The sequence below is a fragment of the Sciurus carolinensis genome, chromosome 7, assembly GCF_902686445.1.
Source record: "Sciurus carolinensis chromosome 7, mSciCar1.2, whole genome shotgun sequence".
Lineage (NCBI taxonomy): Eukaryota > Metazoa > Chordata > Mammalia > Rodentia > Sciuridae > Sciurus > Sciurus carolinensis.
In genome coordinates, this window is record NC_062219.1 from 7551807 (window position 1) to 7571365 (window position 19559).

The window sequence follows — 19559 nt, forward strand, 5'->3', positions numbered from 1 at the left end:
TGTAAGGGTATTTTGTATATTATTATACCTTAGAGGAATATGTGGAACTTAGAGAACTGTGGTCAGGCCTCTGATGTGACTGAATTCAGTTATTAGAACGGGCGTTTTACACTGAAAATTCCAATCCTTCCTTTTTGAAAACAACACATTGCTTTTCTGTTTATGTTGTGCAATTAAAAAGTTCAGAAATGGACAGTTTTAGTTTGGAGACATTTGTTTCAAAAACCAAAGTACTCTTGAAGAAATAGGTGGTTGCGAGTGTAAGACTAGGACTTACAAGATGGACCTGGAAAATCTCACCGTACTGAGAGTAGAAAGTGTTCACAAAATATCAGAGGGGTGGCAGGACTCAGGAGCCAACACAAATAAGCTTAGCCTGCCCAAAGATGGGCAATTTGAGCATTAATAAGATCACTACCAAAACAACTGCAAACGTATTATATACGTTTAAATCCAGGAGTTTATAGTGAGACGTAAAAAAACCCACACAATTCTTTGAACACCTTTGGACATAGGCGATCAATTCAATCTTTTGAAAAGTACGAAAAGTAAGAAAGAATTACTTGCACATGCGTCCTTGCTTTCCTGGATGAACTCTTAGGCAACTAAGAGTTGATAAGAAAATTAGGTCTGAGTAGTCCAGAAATACCTGAAGAAATCATGACGAAATAGGAATACTGCCATCCTCCAGCCTCTGATGAGCTCGTCCATCCAGGCACTGATTGGCAATGGCAGTGACATCCCCAAAGAAGAGACTTGCAAGACCCGAGGTATCTCCAACGGAAAGGCACTGATCCCTTAGGAAGCAGCCTCGTCAGAAACACCCAACCCGAACTCAAACACTAGCTCTAACCACCAACTTACAGGGGAAGACAGGAACGTGTTAGCAGATCCTAAGGGATGTAACCACCAAGTTTTCCTTAGCTTGAGGAAAACTCTATAGAAATCCACACACTCCCTCCCCTGATTCTTCACGCTCAACAGAAAAAGAGCAGGAACCTATGGATTCAAGAAACTGAAGAAACTCGTAATATCTAAACTTCATGAGGAGCCCAAGGCAACAAGGAATCTGTAAACATTTTAAGACAATCAGGGAATGGCAACACTGAAGTATTTGACAGTAAGGAATTCTGGGTGATTTGATCCGAGAACAATGGCGTTGTGGTTGTCTTTGTGTTTCACACGCCACGACCCTCCGGGCTGCTCTCCCCACAGCTGTCAGGACTCAGCCGGATCACAGTTCTGACGCTTGTACTGAGAGTCAAACTGAAATACCTTGCTGCTCACTCAGTACTGTCCTGAGGATGGCGTCCCCGTCCTTCCAGGATTAGGTGAAAGTGTGCATTGCTATGTTAGAGGAAAACATCACAAGCGGATGTACCAGGATTGTCTGGGATATGCTTCTGAATCAGGGGTGGAAGAGGAGGTGGCATAGGAACACAGAATTGGTTGGGAGCTGGAAACTGCTGGGTGGTGGAGATTTGTTAAACTGTGTTCTCTATTTTTTAAAGTTTGAAAATTTACATGTTAAAATTTTTTAAAGAAAAAATAAGTAGAAAGTGAAAACTCACTGGAATAACAAAAACAGATAAACATCCAACAGAACCCAACACTTAGTTTTAGTAGCAAAATGCCAACAGTGGCAGCAAGGGAGCTAGAGCGAACTCTCTAGGACCATGTCTGACTTGAACCTGGCCTTCTGGAGACCCTCGGTCTAATGGTTTCAAACTGAAGCTAACAGGGCTTGGAAGCCACTGGTCCCCATCGAGTTCATGGTCCTTTAGAAGCACCTCTACACAGAACATGGAGCTACTTCCCCACTGGAATGATCTCCAAGTGCTCCTGAGCCTGGTGCCAGGTCAGGGGGGCTATGGGAGCCGCACTGAAGCTGAGCCCCACAGGATCCAAACAGAAGCTGCTTCTGGGGTCAGACTGGTCTCTTAGTGACACCCACAGTGACACAGCAACATGTTATCTCAAGGTCAGAACTTGCCTCTTGCTTCCACGTGCGTATGACCTAGATCTTACATTTGCTCGTCTCTGGGACTGCATGTGCAGTATCTTCAGGATACCACTTACTGAACAGCAAAGACGTTCACCTGACCATGAAAACAGCACACACACGCTGTGAGGACCTGCAGACCGGGATACATGAGCAAGCTGGGAGGGTCATGGAATATTGCTTTTCCTAAAAGGAATTCTCAGCTCATATGTGCACACTCAGAGAAGGACAAACATCAGCTAGTCCTACTTGTTGGAAAAGTGCTTGATTTTGCTCACATTTGTGCACCTGTAGACCTGGAGTTTCCTCATTAACCCACGTGCAACAGGGAAAACTGGCCAGGGGAAACCTTTGTAAGCACAGTGGCTTCTGCACGCCACTTCATATAAGAAGGAAGGGAGAAGATGGAAATCCAGGCATTTCTGACCAAGTTCCGGGGAACCCGGGAAGGGATGGTAAAACCATCAGCACGTTCTGTCTTATCAGAACATTTCTACTGAAACAAACTGAATACTACAAAGGAAACAATGTTAACAGTCAATATTCTTCATTTTAAATCGAAATTCATGACTTCCCAAAATTCTTATCTAGTCCTCCTCTTCTAATAATCCTTCTGTCACTCTGCATTTACCTAGCCTTTGCAGCTAAGGTGAGGGCCTATATTTCTTTACATGGTTCTCCAATTACCCCAAGGTTGCCTCAGCCCTGAGTTATATCCTCAACTGCATTTCACATCTTCCCAAGGACAAAGAATGAGCTTTTCAGTTCCCCCCATTCTTCTTAGTGCGGGGATAAAGAGGAACCCAAAAAGTCTTTGTTAGAGAAAGGGAAGAACAGAGGGAGAAAAGAAAAAGGCAAGAAGAACCTAAAGCTGATATATCACATTATTGCTTGAGCTCTGGTTTGGATAAATACTGTTCCCAAGACTAAATTTTAAAACAAACCTTTAGACTACATTGAATGTCAAGAAAAGATTTATAGTTTGTGCAATCAAGATGAATCAGTGACTATTATGAGAGCTACATTAAAGAAAGTGTAATGATTCAAGTCACTTGGTGCAACTATTAAAATAAGGACTGGGATGATCAATTAGTCTCATCTAAAAATGATTTAGTCACATTTTGAGAATATATGTATAATTTTAAGAAGCAAAATTAAGTATGTAAGTGACAAATTAATTCACCCAATTTAACAGTATTTGTTACTAGTAATGAATAAAATTACCTCTGAGTAATTTGGTGAGAGATACTTCCCATTGCATTTAGCAATGTTCCTCAGGATTTTTAATGCTTTGTCTCCTTCTTTCCGAGTGATCAGCCAGCGGGGAGATTCAGGGACCACCCTGGCAAAGAAGGTTTATTTGAGTTATGTCAGGAATTTCAAAATCTAAAAGTTTATGACTTCAGTTTTTCTATTAGAATGGATCTTGCAATTAGGTACAAGTTGAGGCAACTCTCAGCTGATAATAAGCTGTCTGAAATATAGAGATAATCTTTGCAAATGCATAATGAATGGAAAACACATTAACTTGATTATTGGATCACTGCTCATAAAAATCAGTATTACATTGCTCTTGCAAGACAGTCTATCATAGTGTCTTTGATGCATAAATGAGAAGAACTTGGATTTAGTAAGTACTTAGAAAAGGTTAACAACCTGATTTATGTACATTGATTGATCCATATTTTAAAGTTAAATAAGAGGAATGATTAAAACATATTCATGCCAATAAGTATCAAGTGCATACACCTGTAGTTTCTTGATAATTTAATTTTCTGATGCTCTTAACATTTTCTATTCCTCAGAGAATTACCAAGTAAGGCTAATTTGCTTAATAGCGCATACAGAGAAGCAAATTGATTTCACTGCATTTAATTTGCATGTTGAAATACTGGCAGATGTAGCTGTTACCTTATAGTTTTCATTAAAATATTGCAAAGCAAAAAAAATAATGCACAACTCTATTTAGAACTTTCTGTTTTGGTATTTTATTATTTTCAGTGATAACCATAAAACAAATAATTAGTAAGTGATCTCTATAAATTCTCAAGTTCTCTAAAAATTCTCAATGCCCAGAGTCTTTCTGGAGATGCTCCCTGCTGCTAGCATTTTTGTGTTGGTCTGGATTCTACATTTCCTTGGAGTAAGTATAAATATGATAATGACCAAAACCACATTACCAGTAATAAAGGAGGAAGAGAAAGTTGGGCAGCGTAATGGCTAGCTGGATCCCTTGCCAATTGGGGATAAAGTAGGCAATTCCAGGGAGAATTATGATTCCAAGGGTGAAGAACATTTGAATCACTATTCCCACAATCCTCCTTTGTTTTGAACCTACTATTTCTGTCACTGAGGGAAAACAAACACAAGAGATTAGGGAAGCTCAAGATCAGCTCCAAGATCAACAAGCAAAGAGACGTTACACCTGTTATACCCATCAGCATGCAGGAACACTCCAGAACTCCAGGGCACAGAGGCGTCCATGTTTTCTGAAATGAGGGAGATTCTCCTTCCAGGACCTCATACGCTCTCCTCTCACTGTTCTCTGCCACATTCCTCTTAAACACCCAGCCCAGCACCCTACTGGGTATGGTGGGAATACAAAGAATTTGCCAGTGGGTTTTAGGAAAGCCCCAATGATAATTACTTAGAAAGGTAAATGTTAATTATCAAAATTTAAGTACAGTAAACTGGATAAATTTTATCACCGTATCTCCAAAAATCTGCCTACTAGAGTCTCATAGGAGATTCGTTGTGAACATTAATTCCATAAATAATTTTCTATTATCATGAGATAGTTTCTATTAAATGATAACAATTCTCTTCCTGGTGTTGGACTTTTCATTTATGTGATATTTACCCTAAAAATCAGGTAACGAATTGTATTGCTGGACTTCTTTCCTCCTCTGCCCCTTCCCACTCCTGGGTTTCTTCTATTTCTGATCATCCTGGGATAGGTACCTCGTTGTGACCCTAAGACCACACCTTTGAACATTCACATGAGCCTGGGTCTCCTTCGAAACGCCTCTGATTTCAAAGGTATCATTTCTGCTCCCACCACTGATGACCCATCCCTTCTAGAACTCTCTCCTTTTTCCACCTGTAAAAAAACATCTTCAAAAGGTCTCCAGAGTAGGCGTTGCTTGGGTAACATGTGGCAGTCATGGGAGAGTGGAAGCCCAACTCTGCGCAATAATCCGAGAGGAACATTCTCATTTCCTGGAGCACACGTCCACCATGACTTTAAAGTAGGTGGTTGGTCCTGGACTAGGAGTAGAGCCAAGGGCAGCTGGGCCTCTTCTACGTAATACGACAGAAAGCAAAGGAGAGGCTTCCTTCTCTCATGCCCGCAAGGTCTGACTTTCTATTTAGGGAAGATAGATAGTAAAGGCCACAAATAGGCTCCTCAGTTTTAGGCCATACCTCCCACGTGGTAAAGAGTTCTCTATTTATATGGAAGGGGAGTTAAAAAATAATATTGGAGAATACAGGAAAGTAACCTTGAACTATAGCACAGAATATGCTACACATACACACAAAAAAATGCTTTGAAAATGTTGTTTCAAGAAGATGCTGAAATTTTTGTAGAAATTAATTTCTAAAAAAGCAAAGCTAGAAAACAAGCAATAACTACCAAAGGAGTACTCACAAGTGACAAGGGGACCTCATGGTATTTAGTATTTGGTTCCCCAAATATAAAGGGCATGTCAGTTGTTAAAGCAGTCAGAATCCTGTCCCCAGCCCCCAGTTTGCAGAAACAATGGAAGTAGCCAGAAGGAAACCTCCTGCACTTGCTGTCAATGGGTCCCCAGGAAAGACACCAGCAGGCATCTCTTGGTTATGTGACCTTAGCTCCCCAACTGGGAAGAGGGCGCCAGGAAACCTTACCGATCACGTAGGAAGTCATCCATGTCCCCTTTCCAAATACACCTTGCAGGAAGCGGAAGATCACAAACACAGGGAAATTTGGTGCAAATGCTACCACCACACCGGTGACACCAACACCAAAGCAGGATATTAAGTAAATGACGATCCTGCCATACCTTTTCCACAAAGAGAAGAAGAGATCACCTTAAACATTTCTTTAACATAATGGGGGGAAAATGTTATTTTCATATTGAGGAAAGAAGTTGTAGGTACAGAAAACATGTCCCCGAGTTCTCTAAATTCGGGATTCACGTGCTTGTTTTTAATCTGCCCCCTTTCCAGAGTGCGATGGTAGAGAGGATAGAACAAGATGCCGATCTGAAAGCACTTTCCACCCTCTGAAGTTCACAGCTGATGTGAGTTTCCAATTTTATTTTCACCAATTATACAGCTATTGTTAAATAGTTCAGGAAAAAGGTATTGTGCACAATATTCCCAGGGTCTGGAGTTAACTGGCTTAGTTGTGTCCAATTTTTGGCTGGTAAAAAGTTGGTTATTAATGATCTGCAAGCAATTTAATTAGATGACATTTTTTTCCCCACAGAAATTCCCACATATTGCATCTTGCTTGAGTCAGCAGAGATGGAAGGAAACCTTGGATTATGTTGATTTTTTTAAAAAGCAACTTTAGTTTTTATAGCAGTTTTAGATTCACAGCAAAATTTGAACAGAAGGTGCAGAGTCCTCATGTGCCCTCCCCTCCACACCTGTTCATTTGCTATGACAGATGAGCCTACGCTATGGTTCGGGTGTGAGGTGTCCTGAAAAAACTCAACCATAAGACAATGCAAGAAAGTGCAGAGGTGAAAAGTTTAGATATGAGACTTGTAACCTAATCAGTAGATTGATTCACTGTTGTGGATCAGCTGGGACGTAACTGTAGGTGGTAGTGGGTGGCTGGAGGAGGTGGGTCACTGGGGACATGCCTTTGAGGCATGTTTTGTCCCTGGTGAGCAGACTGCTTTCTCTCTGCTTCCTGTTGCTATGTCCTGAGTTGCTTTCCTCTGTCACACGCTTCCGCCATGATGTTCTGTCTCACTCAGGCCCAGAGCTATGAAGTTGGCCAATCATGGACGGAACCTCTAAAACTATGAGCCAAGTAAGCTTTTCCTCCTCTAATTGTTCTTGTCAGGTCTTTTGGGCCATGATAATGAAAAAGCTGACTAAAACAGCCTACAATTGACACACCATCATTAAAAAGTCTATGCATTAGCCTATACCCTTGGTGTCATATGTGCCAAGGATTTAGAAAAATGTATCAAGACACATGTCCACCATCACAATATCACACAGAATAATCAAACTGCCTAAAATAACACTTGCTCCGTATATTCATCCATGGTTGTCCCTAACCTTTGGCCACCACTGACCTTTTTATTATCATCACAGTCTTGCCTTTCATAAAATATCATATAGGTAGAATCATACGGGATATAGTATTTTCAGATTGGCTTCTTTCACTTAGCAATGTGCATTTAAATTTCCTCCATGTTTCTTTATGGCTGGTGGCTTATTTCTTTTTAGTGCAGAATGATATTAGCTTGTTAGGTTTTATCATGGACTATTTATCCATTCACCTACTGAAGAACATCTTGGTTGCTTCTAAATTTTGGCAATTATGAATAAAACTGTTAAAAAATCTATATGTAGGTTTCTGTACAGACATATGTTTTCAGCTCCTTTGGGTAAATACCAAGGAGTGCAATTGCTGGATAGTATATATTTAGTTTTGTGAAAATTTGTCAAACTGTCTTTCCAAGTGGTGTACATTTTGTATTTCAACCAGCAAGAAATGAGAGTTCCTGTTGCTCTATATCCTTACCAGCATCTCATGTTGTCAGTGTTCTGGATCTGGGTCATCTACCAGGTGTGTAGTATCTGTTCATTGTTTTAATTTGCATTTACCCGATGACATATGATGTGAAGCTACTTTTCATACACTTACTTATCATCTGTATTGCTTCTTTTGTAAAATGTCTATTAAAGTCTTTTTTTAGTCCAGGTTATTTATTTTCTTCTTGTTGAGTTTTAAAAGTTTTTTGTATATTTTGGATAAGAATATTTTATCAGATATGTCTGATAATATTTTTTCTCAGTATGTGGCTTATCTTTTCACTAGCTTGATGGCATCTTTTGTAGAGCAGAAATTTTAATTTTAATTAAGTCCAGCTTATTAATTCTTTTTTTCATAGACCATGTTTTTGTTAGTGTTTCTAAAAAGTCATCACTAAACTCAAAATCACCTAAATTTTCTCCTACAAGTTTTATCGTTTTGTGTTACATATTTAGGCCTATGATCCTTTTTCAATTAATTCTGTTATGGGTATAAAGTCTGGATCTACATACATTCATTTGCATATGGATGTCTAGTGGTTCTAACATCATTTATTAAGAAGACTACCTTTGCTTCTTTGTCAAAGATGGGTTGACAATGCTTATACTTCTGAGCTCTGTTCTACTTCAGTGACCTATCCATCATTTGTCTCTAAGTTCACCAATATAACATTGTTTGTTCATGTAGCTTTATCATATATCTTGAAGTGTCAGCCCTCTAACTTTGTTCTTCTTCAATGTAGTGTTGCTGATGCCGGTGTTCTTGCATCTCCATATAGACTTAAGAATCAGTGTGCTGGTATCCACAAGTTATCTTGCTGGGGTTTGGATTGAGATTGTATTCAATCTACAGATCTAATTGGGAGGAACTGATATCTTACACTGAGTCTTCCTATCTGTGAACTTGGAATGACTGTTCATTTATTTAGTTCCCTTTTGATTTCCTTCGTCAGAGTCTTATAGGTTTCCTTATATAGATCTTGTATATATTTGTTTTATTTATACCTGAGTATTTCATTTTGTGGATAATAATATAAATAGTATTGTTTTTGAGTTCAAATTTCACTTGACCATTCCTGATATATCAAAAAGCAATTGACTTTTGTGTACTAATCTTATATCCTGCAACATTACAATAATAATTTGTTAGTTTCAGGAGTTTTATTGTTGTTGTTGTTGATTGTGATAAGTCTTTAGGATTTTCTATATAGGCAATCATGTCATCTATAAACAAAGACAATTTTATCTCTTCCTTCCCAATCAGTATATCTTTCATTTCTTTTTCCTGCCTGATTGCATTAGCTAGGATTTCCAACATGACATTGAAGAGGAGTGAAGAGAGGGCTCATACTTTGTTCCTGATCTTAATAAGAAAGCATCTAGTTTCTCATCATTAACTGTGATGTTAGCTATAAGGGGTTCTGGTAGACATCATAGAGTCAAGGAAGTACCCCTTTATTTCTAGTTTCTTGATAATTTTTATGATGAATGAGAGTTGGATTCTGTCAAATGCCTTTTTTTGCATGGATTGATATGATTGCACAATATTTTCCTTTAGCCTTTTGATGTAATATCTTACATTAATTTTTAAATTATTATTTGGATATGGTCTGTCCATGAAGGCTTGGTCCCTGGTGTGGCAGTGTTGAGGTGGTGAAATCTTTAAGAGTTGGGACATAGTGGAAGGTAATTAGGTCATGGGGGTTCGACCCTCATAAGTGGATTAATGCTGATCTCACAGAGTGAATTAGATCTTGTGTGAGCAGGTTGTTGTAAAGTGTGCTTGCTCCTTCCACACACATGGTTTCCCTTTTGCAAGCACTCCTGCCTTTGTGCTGCCATGCACTCTGAGGCCCACACCAGAGCCAAGCAGATTCTGGCACCATGCTCCTGGACCTCCAGAATGGTGAGTGAAATAAACCTCTTTTCTTTACAATCTACTCAGCTTCTGAAAAATTTTTTTTAGTAACGCAAAATGGACTAAGATAATTTTTAAATGTTGAACCAATCTTGCATACCTGAGATAAATCCCACTTGGTTGTGGGGTATGTCTTTTTAATACATTTTTGGAGTCTACTTACAAATATTTATTCAGGATTTTTGCATCTATGTTCATGAGAACTGTAGGTCTTTAGTTTTTTGTCCTTGTCTGGCATTAAGGTAATGCTGGCCTCACAGAATAAGTTAGAAAGTATTCCTTCTGCTTCTATCTTCTGAAATAAATTATAGAGAAATTGATATAATTTCTTCTGTAAATGCTTGGTAGAATTCACCAAGCATCTGAGCCTGGTACTTTCTGTTTTGGAAGACTTTTAATTATTGCTTACATTTATTTAATAGATATTGACCTGTTAAAATCATTTGTTCTTGTGTGAGTTTGCAGATTCTGTCTTTTGAGAAATTGATCCATTTAATCTTGTTTACCAAAGTTGTGGCCATAGAATTGTTCATAGTATTTCTTTATTACTTTTTAATGCCCATGGGGTCTGAGATGATATCCCTTCTTCCATTTTTAACTATTAATTTGAGTCCTCTCTTTTTTCCTTAGACTGGCTAGAGGCTTACCAATTTTATTGGACTTTTCAAAGAACCAGTTTTTGATTTTATTGGTTTTCTCTATTGATTTATTATTTTCAATTTCTTTGAGTTTTATTCTAAGTTGTATTATTTCTTTTCTATTTGCTTCAGATTTAATTTGCTCTTCTTTTAAAATTTCTTAGGCAGAAGCTTAGATAATTTATTTTAGATATGCCTTCTTTTTTATAGATGTATTAATACTAATACATGTATTAATTTCTAAGCATTGCCTTTTCTGAATCCACAAAATTTAATAAGTTGTGCTCATTTATTTTCATTTTGTTCAAAATATTTTAAATTTTGTCTTGATGTTTCTTTGACTTATTTGTTGTTAGAAGTATAACACTGAATTTCCAAGTATTTGGGGGTTTCACAGCCTGCTGTTATTGATTTCTAGTTTAATTCTATTGTGATATGAGAGCAGACATAGTATGATTTCTATTCCTTTAAATTTGTTAAAGGGGTTCTCATAGCCCAGAATAAGATCTGTCTTGGTGATTGCTTTGTGAAAGTTTGAGAAAAACATATACCTTGCTGTTGTTGGATGAAGTGCTCTGTAGATGTCAATTACATCCAGATGATTGATGGTGCCAGGGAGTTCACATACACCCTTAGTGATTTTCTGCTGGATGGACTTTACATTTTTGATAGAGGAATATTAAAGTCTATCAGTGTTTGCTCCCCCCTATTTTGATGCTGTTTTTGGGCACATATGTGTTGAGAATTTTTTTTTTTTTGTAGAACTAATTCCTTTATCATTATGAAAGGCCCCTTGTTATCCCTAATAATATGCCTTGTTCTGAAGTTTGCTCTGTCTGACGTTAACATAGCAACCTTCACTTTCCCTGTGTTGGGGTTAGTATGGTGTATCTTTCTCCATCCATTCACTTTTCATCTCTCTGTGACTTTATATTTGAAGTGGATTTCCTGTAGATAATATATAGTCAGGTACTGCTTTTTGATCCTTTCTGAAAAATCTCCAACTTTTAATTGATGGCTTTAGATCATTTATATTCAAGTGATTGTGGATATAGTAGGATTAATATCTATCAGATTTGCTACTATTTTCTTTGTTCCTATTTATGTTACCTGTAATTTTTCTGCCTTTTTAGTTTTAGCTGGCCACTTTATATTATTCAATTTTCTCTTCTTTATTAGCGTATCAATTATATTTCCTTTTTTAAACATTTTTAATGATTAAGGTTAGGGTTAGGGTTAAGTTTGCAATACACACTTACAAGGAATCCAAGTCTATTTTCAAATATCACTATACTATTTCATAGCTAAAGCAAACAACTTATAATAACAAAATAATCCTTATTCCTCCCTCCTTTCCCCTGTGTAATTGCGGCCACTTTTTTACATATATGTAAACATAAGGAAGCATAGACACATATGTGTGTGTGTGTGTGTGTGTGTGTATAAAATATATGACAAATATATAAGCATATAATCAATTATATGGTTCTTATTGTTTTGAATAAATTGTTATTTGTTAGATCAATTAAGAATAAAATATAAATAACTTATTTTACCTTCACTTATTCCTTCTACAATATTCTTCCTTTCTTTTTGTGGACTTGAGTTTCTGACCAGTATCGTTTTTCCTTCACTTTAAAGAACTTTTAACATTTCTTGCAAGAAAGTCTACTAGCAATGGATGCTTTCAGTTGTTTGTCTGAGAAAATATTTCTCATTCACTTTTGAAGGATAGTTTTTTGCAGAATACAGAATTCCAGGGTTGAAAGCTTTTTTCCCCCAACATTTAAAATATTTCACTTCAATCTCCTCTTGACTGCAGGTTCTAAGAAGTGTTATGGTTTGAATCCTAGGTATCCCCTGAAGGATCATGCACTGTAGACTTACTTGGTCCCCTGCTGGTGGTACTACTGAGGGGTGGTGGAACTGTTGGGAGGTGGAGCCTAGTGGAAGGAAGTTAGATCATGCGTGTGTCCTTGAAGGACTTGTTGAGACCCTGGCTCATTCTTCTCTTCCTCTTTTTGCTTCTTGGTCAGCATGAGGTGAGTAGTTTCCTCTGCCATGCACTTTCTCTGTGATGTTGTGACTTGCCTTAGGCCCAAAAGCAATGATGTCAAGTGACCACAGACTGAAACCTTTAAAACCATGAGCTAAACCTTTCCTCCTAAAGTTGTTTTATCTCAGGTATTTTGTCACAGTGACAGAAAGCTGACCAACACAAGAAGTCAAATGTAATTTTTACCTTTGCTCCTCCTCTATAGTAAGGTGTTCCCCTCTGACTTTCTTCAGGATTTTTTCCTTCTTTATTTCCTGTGGTTTGAATGTGATGTAACTGTGTGTGCAGTTTTGGTGGCAATCAACCTGCTTAGGGTTCTCTGAGTGTGCTGATCTATGGTTTGTTTTTTGACATTAATTTGGGGAAATTCTTAGTCATTACTGTTTCAAATATTTCTTTAATTCCCTTTTCTCCTTTTGGAATTCTCATGCATACATCAGACCTTTTGTAGCTATCTCACAGTTACTGAATATTATGCTGTTTTTATTCCAGTCATTTTTGCTCTTTGATTTTCAGATTTGACTATTCTATTGAAGCAGTCTCAAGCTTGGAGATTTCTCTCCTCAGTCATGCCAATCAACTAGTAAGTCCAATAAAGGCATTCTTTATTTCTGTCACAGTGTCTGACCCTAGCATTTCTTTTTGGTTCTTAGAAGTTCCAGCTCTACTTATGCTGCCCATCTGTTTTTCCACACTGTCTACTTTATCCATTAAGTCCTTATCATGTTAACCATAGTGTTAAATTTCTAGTTGATAATTCCAACATCCTTACCATGTCTGCTCCTGGTTCTGATACTTGCTTGCCTCTCTTCAACCTGTTTTTGTTGTTGTTTTGTTTGGTTCTGTTTTTGCTTTTTTGGCTTTTGGTAAACGTTTTAATTTTTTCTTGAGTAAAAGCAACCGCTATAAATAGGTCCTTGGTGACATGGTAGTGAAGCGTCGGGAGGGGTGTGTTCGAGTCCCACGAGGGCTCAGTCCTTCAGTGAGCCTCTGGACTCTGACCATCACAATGTCTTTTCCTCCCCTTACTTGGGACAGGATGGCCAGAGTTGGCTGGCCTGGGGGACTTCCCTGCTGCCCGCATGGCAGGCTAGAGCTGGCTGGAGCTGGCATTCTTCTTGCCCGGGCATTTTAGGTTCTGATTAACCTGCGGTTTAGGATCTGGTTAGCTGGTTTTTCCTGAGGGTGGGCCTGTTGAGAACAGAGTGCTCCCGTGGGTTTCAGTAGGGTCCCCTCCCCTCCCTCTCACTCCTCCGGGTGGAAACATGAGGGGTTTCCTCTTAATATTTACTGGGAGAACCTGGTAGAGTTCTAGGAGATAAAAATCACAAAAGTGTGCCCCCCAGCCAGTCGCAGGGCCCCTGGAGTTGTTAAGGCTCAAACATGTCCACCCTGAGCCTCAGTTCAGGCCAGGTTTCCTAACCCAGCACCCACTGCCATTTCTGCTTGGGTAGATTTTACTGAGTATTTCTGTCTGTCTGTCTCTCCAACTTGGGGGGCAGACATATACTCTGTGACTTCAACTTTCTTACAGACCCATGAGGAATTGCTGATTTTTCAGTTTGTCCAACTGTATACTTGGTTAGGACTTCGTGACAACTTCTAAGCCCCTTCTATGCTGAGCTGGAAATTCGGTGTTCAGAAATTCACTCTCTGACTCCCCCCACCCCCGATGCTCTCTGCTCATAAATATATGGCCTATTAAATTATTCCTTGTCCTTTCATTCAAAGATATAAAATACAAACTATATGCATGCATTGCATTATATTACTTTGAAAGGTCGTCAAATGTGTACCTACCTGTCTGCTGCATAGCCTAAGGTGAATGCCCCAGCCAGGAAGCCAAGGTTTAAGATGGCCTGGGTGAAGTCCAACATCCACGCATTGACACAGACAAGGTCAAACTGGGAAAACAAAGAAAACACACCTGGAGACAATCAGGAAGGTTCATCTTCAAAGCCTCTTATCTCCTATTAAACATTTTTGCTCATATACTCCTTAAATAAATTTTGAAAATGTATTACATGCATATTTTACACTGACATATCAACAGTTTCTTTGTTACATAACTTGCATAGGATATAATTTCTAGTATACTGTAAATATTATATTTTTAAATAATGTCGTCATTACGTCCATCTTTGAAGTATATTCAATAGAGTTTAAACGCCAGAGTGATTGGATTACCCACCAGCATCCAACGGAAATTAGTTGACAGTCTAAAACTTGACACTGATTTTTCCTCTTTGAATACTTATTTTTATTTCCATGTACTGTTATCTTAATATATTATTTTTACAGAAAATATTTTATCAATTACCAGATTGCTTCGTGCAATGAATTTTATATGTATATAAAATTTGAGTTTTGAAAATTTCTGCTATAAAAAGTCTCCAAATATTAGACCATAATTGGAAAAACATAGGTGTTGTGGATGTTTTAAAATAATTCTTGCACAGGAGTAAAGTTCTGTTGTAAATGTATTTCTACATTTTCTGCAGATGTCAAGAAGAGTGGGCTTTTCCCATTGGGTCTTGTACTCTGTGGGTGAACATGTCTTCTTACTGGAATGAGCAAGGGTTCAACATCAGTCCTACTCTGTGTTTCACTTTTATAAACTGTGGTCCAAGAAAACTTGTGTGTGTGAAGACCGTAATGGGAATGGAGTATTTATAGCAATGTCACTCGATTCTTTGACCTTCCCTGTCATGTGCCAAGATTCACATACTGATCTATCATCAAAACTGTTTTATATTCTCTAACGGCCAGTTTTCATACGGTTTTACTGTAAGAAAAGAAATAGAAACAATCCAGATTGCAAAAAAGATCTTTAATCTGGCCCTTAGCTATTTCACTTCCTAACCACTTTCTTCATATCAAAACAAGTATTTCAGATTGTCCCACAGCCTGTTGACCCAGGTCGTAAACCCCAGTCAGTGCGTCCTGGTGAGAGGGAGAGGACTGTGCCTCCTGTCCTCAGACAGATCCCTTTGGGGCAGGAGCACACATCCGAGGTGAGATCTGAAAGCGTGCTCCTCGGGAGCATCCAGGCCCTCCCCCCGTGACTGACTGCAGTCCCCAGAGGGTGTGTGTTTTCCCATTGAAGACCTCTACTTTGGACGGTGGCTTGAAGAGAAGACAAGGCTGGCGTAAGAGTTTGAGCATAAATTCATAAGCGAACTCTAATAATCGATCAATAAGACCCAACTTCTTATCTTGGTTCCATAGCCAGTGGTGACTTGTCAAGTTAATCTGAAAAAAGTTGGGGTAACAGTAGTGGGTCCTCCTCACAGAATTGCTGAGAAGATAATTGAAATGGAAGAATTTTACATAGATGCATATTAGTAGTAATCTATTCTTGGCAATTTAAAAGGATTTATCATCAGTTTTGGTTTATGCAGGTACGATTTTATCTTCAGTGAGCTTGCTGATGATTATTTATCTGAAATAATTTCCCACTGGGATTAAGCATGTGCGGAATGCCTACACCTAGAAAACATGGGCATAAACCTCAGAAAGCAAGCAGATTCCTGACTTACCAGAGAAAAGGCAACATTTTGCCTTAGACAATATCAACCATCGTCAAATATAAAAACCCATGCAGTAGAATTGGCTTCATCCAGCGGTACTTCAAATGGTCGGGTTAGTTGGTGCAGGGACACAAGGAGTGCTTTTTTGTAGCAGGACTTAGCAAGAGTGAACCTTATAAATAATGTGGCCAGCTGCTTTTGAGTTGTGAGAATTAAAATGCACCCGAAATGTCCTTTAACCCACAAAATTTATTCTTTAATGAAGAAATAGTCAAACAGGATTTTTTTCGTACTTCATATTTAAATAAAATGAATTGAAAATAAAAGTCACAACGGTTCAAGTACTGTGATAACGTCACAGGCATCTGTGCCAGATATGGCCTGCTTTATGGTACTTTCTGCATCTTAGGGTTTGAGGTGTGGACACACGTTTCCCAGACTCCTTTGCTGCTGGGCTCTGTGTAGCTTAAGGAGCCAGTGAGAGGTCAGAAGACAGGAGGGGGACAGGGACTCTGCTGCTGGTCATGGCAGTGGCTCCAGCGCCATGCCTGGCAGTGGCAATGGTGGTTGGTGGCCATTGTCAACCTCGTCCTGCAATCACCATCCAGTCAAGACAGAGGACCACACAGGTGTGGTGGGCTTTGGAATTGGCCATCCAGCAGGGCAGGGCTGGCCACCATGCTAGGAGACCTGCTTTCCTGATCTCTTCACTCTCCTTTTCCAGTTCTTCCAAAATAACTCAAATGTAAATCATTTTATTACATCTTTTTCTGTTTTGTAATACCTAGCCTGGTTTCTGTTTTTATGACTGGGATCATGCCAATTTTCAAAATTAAAAAATAAATGAACTTAAAGTATGCATTTTTAAAAGAAATGCACAAAAATTCACGTATATGCTTATATTTCCAAAATAAGTAACACTGAAGAAGCAAGGATTCAAGAACTTGGTTTTGACTTTGGCTTATACAATCAGGGAATAGATTCCTACCTTCTAGGGCTAGGGCTTCCCAATCACCTCTGAACTCACTGCCTGCTAATGCAGAAGTCTGGGCCTGTGATGTGTTAATCATATTTAAAGAGAGGTGAGCAGACACTGGAGCCTATGGGCTTACTAAGCTAAGATTTTTTTTTTTTTTTCCAAAAATAAAATACCGCATGCTTAGAGTTTCTGGGATACCTAAAACCTGCCTCTTGTCAATGGGAGGTCATTGTGGATTGTTAAGAATTTACTTAAGTTGGAATCAGAGGCACTGGTTTGTCTTTCTTCAGGCAATCTATGTAGAACAAGTGAGGCATCTCTGATGTTTTTCCAAAGCATACACATGCAAAAATATTTTGAATTTTTTAATGTCCATAAATCCATGTGTACCCATTCTGTTACTTATTAATCTTCAAAGTCACTTTTACACAAAGAGAATAGCTCTCCTTGGCATGAACAGAAAGTCAGTCTGATAAAAGCCTTAAGCAGCTGTTCATGTAATGTTGCTTCATTTTGCAGAAAACACAATCAACTCTAGCCAAATTAGGTATTTTTGAAGGGTTTCCAACTCAGGGTTTTTCTTAGAGCTTGCCAATTAAATTGAAATAGACATTATGTTAATTTAATTTTAATGATAAAAGTTGAGGCGAGTTATTATTAGATATGTCAAAGTTGTGATTTCTAAATTATTCTTAAAACTAAAGCAACAAAATATCTTCAGTTCATCAATGTCAAAGGTAAGAAATAAGGTTAGCAGGTCTGCAAAAAGCTTAGAAGCTCAGGTGGGGGCCTTGTCTTCTCCCCGAATCCCAGGGAATGAACCCTGATGACATCAGCTAGTTTTCCACAAAGGTCTTGCTTAGTCTCTGGACCAGACTTTTACATGAGAGACTGGAAGATCAGAGAAATATCACAGGATGTGACTTCAGCTCTGAGCCATGAGAAATAGCACCTGCTCGTTATGTGTGTTGTTTGGGGGAAAGGGAAATCTATGAAGTCAGATTATAATATTGACGTGTCTCTGTTTCTTTCAACTGCCCAAGGATGAGCTGTGTTAAGGTGAGATGTGGTTTATCCCCCAAAGATTTATGTGCTGGAGGTTTGGGGTCCAGGGTGGTGTTGAGAGGTGGTGTCATCTTTCAGACGTGGGACCTTGTGCCAGATACTTGGGTAACTGGGGGACACCCTTGGAAGAAATCGATGTGGTTCTCTCACAACCCCAGTTAGTTCCCTCAAAAGTGGGTTGCTATAAAAAGAGAGAGCCTACCCTGCGGATGACTGTGCTTCCTGACTTGCCACCTCATCTCCTCCACACAAGCCCTGACCACTGTGATGCCACCCACCAGGAGATCCTCCCCAGACCCAGACAGGGCTGCTGATCTCAGACTTGCAGACCCCAAACTGAGCTAAATAAAGCAATTTCCCTTATAAGCACCTAGCTTATAAGTGTATTTTGTTACAGCAACAGAAAGTAAACTAAGACAAGTTATAAATGGAACCATTCCTAATCAGGGGCCATTAAATTCATCACATGAGTTTAAAAATATCAGTGCCGGCTGGGGTTTGATTGTCAGGTATGGTGTGCCCCTGGCTATATTTGGTATTGGTCAAATAATTAACGTTGACTTCCATAGGCACCCCTCAGAGCCCAATGGTTAAAAATTATAGTAGTCATTAAAAAAATAATTGGGGTTGGGTCTCCACGAGGGGAAAGCTTCTCATTCTTAATTTTAGTCATAATGAAAACATTTTAATAGGTTCTGATGGCATTATTTGGGCATCTTCATTTAATATCAAAAAGGTATGAACCATCACGATGAGTTGCAGACATAAAAAATGGTCAGAGGTATTTCTAGATAGGTCTACTTCGGTGTGCTTGCCATTATGTAGATGAGGCCGGGAGAATCCCAGCACCGGGCACGACCAGCTCCGCTCCTCCAGGAGCCTTTTACGCAGTGTGGGAGCAAGTGAATTCAGGGGAAGCAGACGTAGGGGAACCAAGGTCTAAATGAGTGTCTACACACGAGAGGGGTTCAGAGAAAGGAATGACTGGGGCAGCAGGGGCAGCAGGGACAGCAGGGTCCATGAGGAGGCCGAGATGTAAGTGGATCCTGCAGCCGTGAGTGAACTCAGGGAGGCTCTGCCCGGTAAGTGCTTTGGGCTGAGAAGCCCCTTGCCCCACCCGCAGTGAGAAGGGCGTGGGGGGCCAGGGCTGGGACAGCGAGCTTCTCACCCAGGAAACCAAAGGCACAAAAGAGCTCAGGGCAGAGAGAAGGTGAAGCTCAAGGGCACAGAGGAAGAGTCCGGAAGGCTGCACATGGAAACAGAGCAGGAGTCCAGGGGATGAGGGCAGGTCCCAGAGGTGGAGTGGGCCCAAAGAGCTGGCAGCAATTGCCCAGAACAGCACAGACTTGGCTCAGCGTGAGAGGCTCCCTGAGAGACAAAGGCTCATGGGAGATGCTTTCAGTCCTGGAAGCCAAGCTCGAGCTCATCCCGGCCACGATTTAATGAATGGTCACGAAAATAAGGTTGGCATGGGGTGGGGAGGTAGCTTAAGAGGCAGGGCTTTTTGTCTGAACTTGTGAAATGAAGATATTAAATGTATGTTAACAGCAATGCCTTGGGAGGGATGGACTTCTGTCCTGCAGACTGGAACTCACACGCTAGAGGACTCAT

General features: G+C 39.5%; 1 protein-coding gene across 2 annotated transcripts in view; it reads right to left on the minus strand.

The window, feature by feature from the left end:
- The window catches only part of Slc22a3 (solute carrier family 22 member 3), a 90097-nt gene that overhangs the window by 36617 nt on the left and 33921 nt on the right, over positions 1–19559 (minus strand). For both annotated transcript variants that reach the window (XM_047558986.1, XM_047558987.1), the window contains exons 2-5: positions 14175–14278; positions 5891–6045; positions 4183–4351; positions 3227–3344 (exon numbers count right to left, since the gene is read on the minus strand). In XM_047558986.1, the coding sequence (XP_047414942.1) occupies positions 3227–3344; positions 4183–4351; positions 5891–6045; positions 14175–14278 (546 nt within the window). The remainder of the gene's footprint in view (positions 1–3226; positions 3345–4182; positions 4352–5890; positions 6046–14174; positions 14279–19559) is intronic.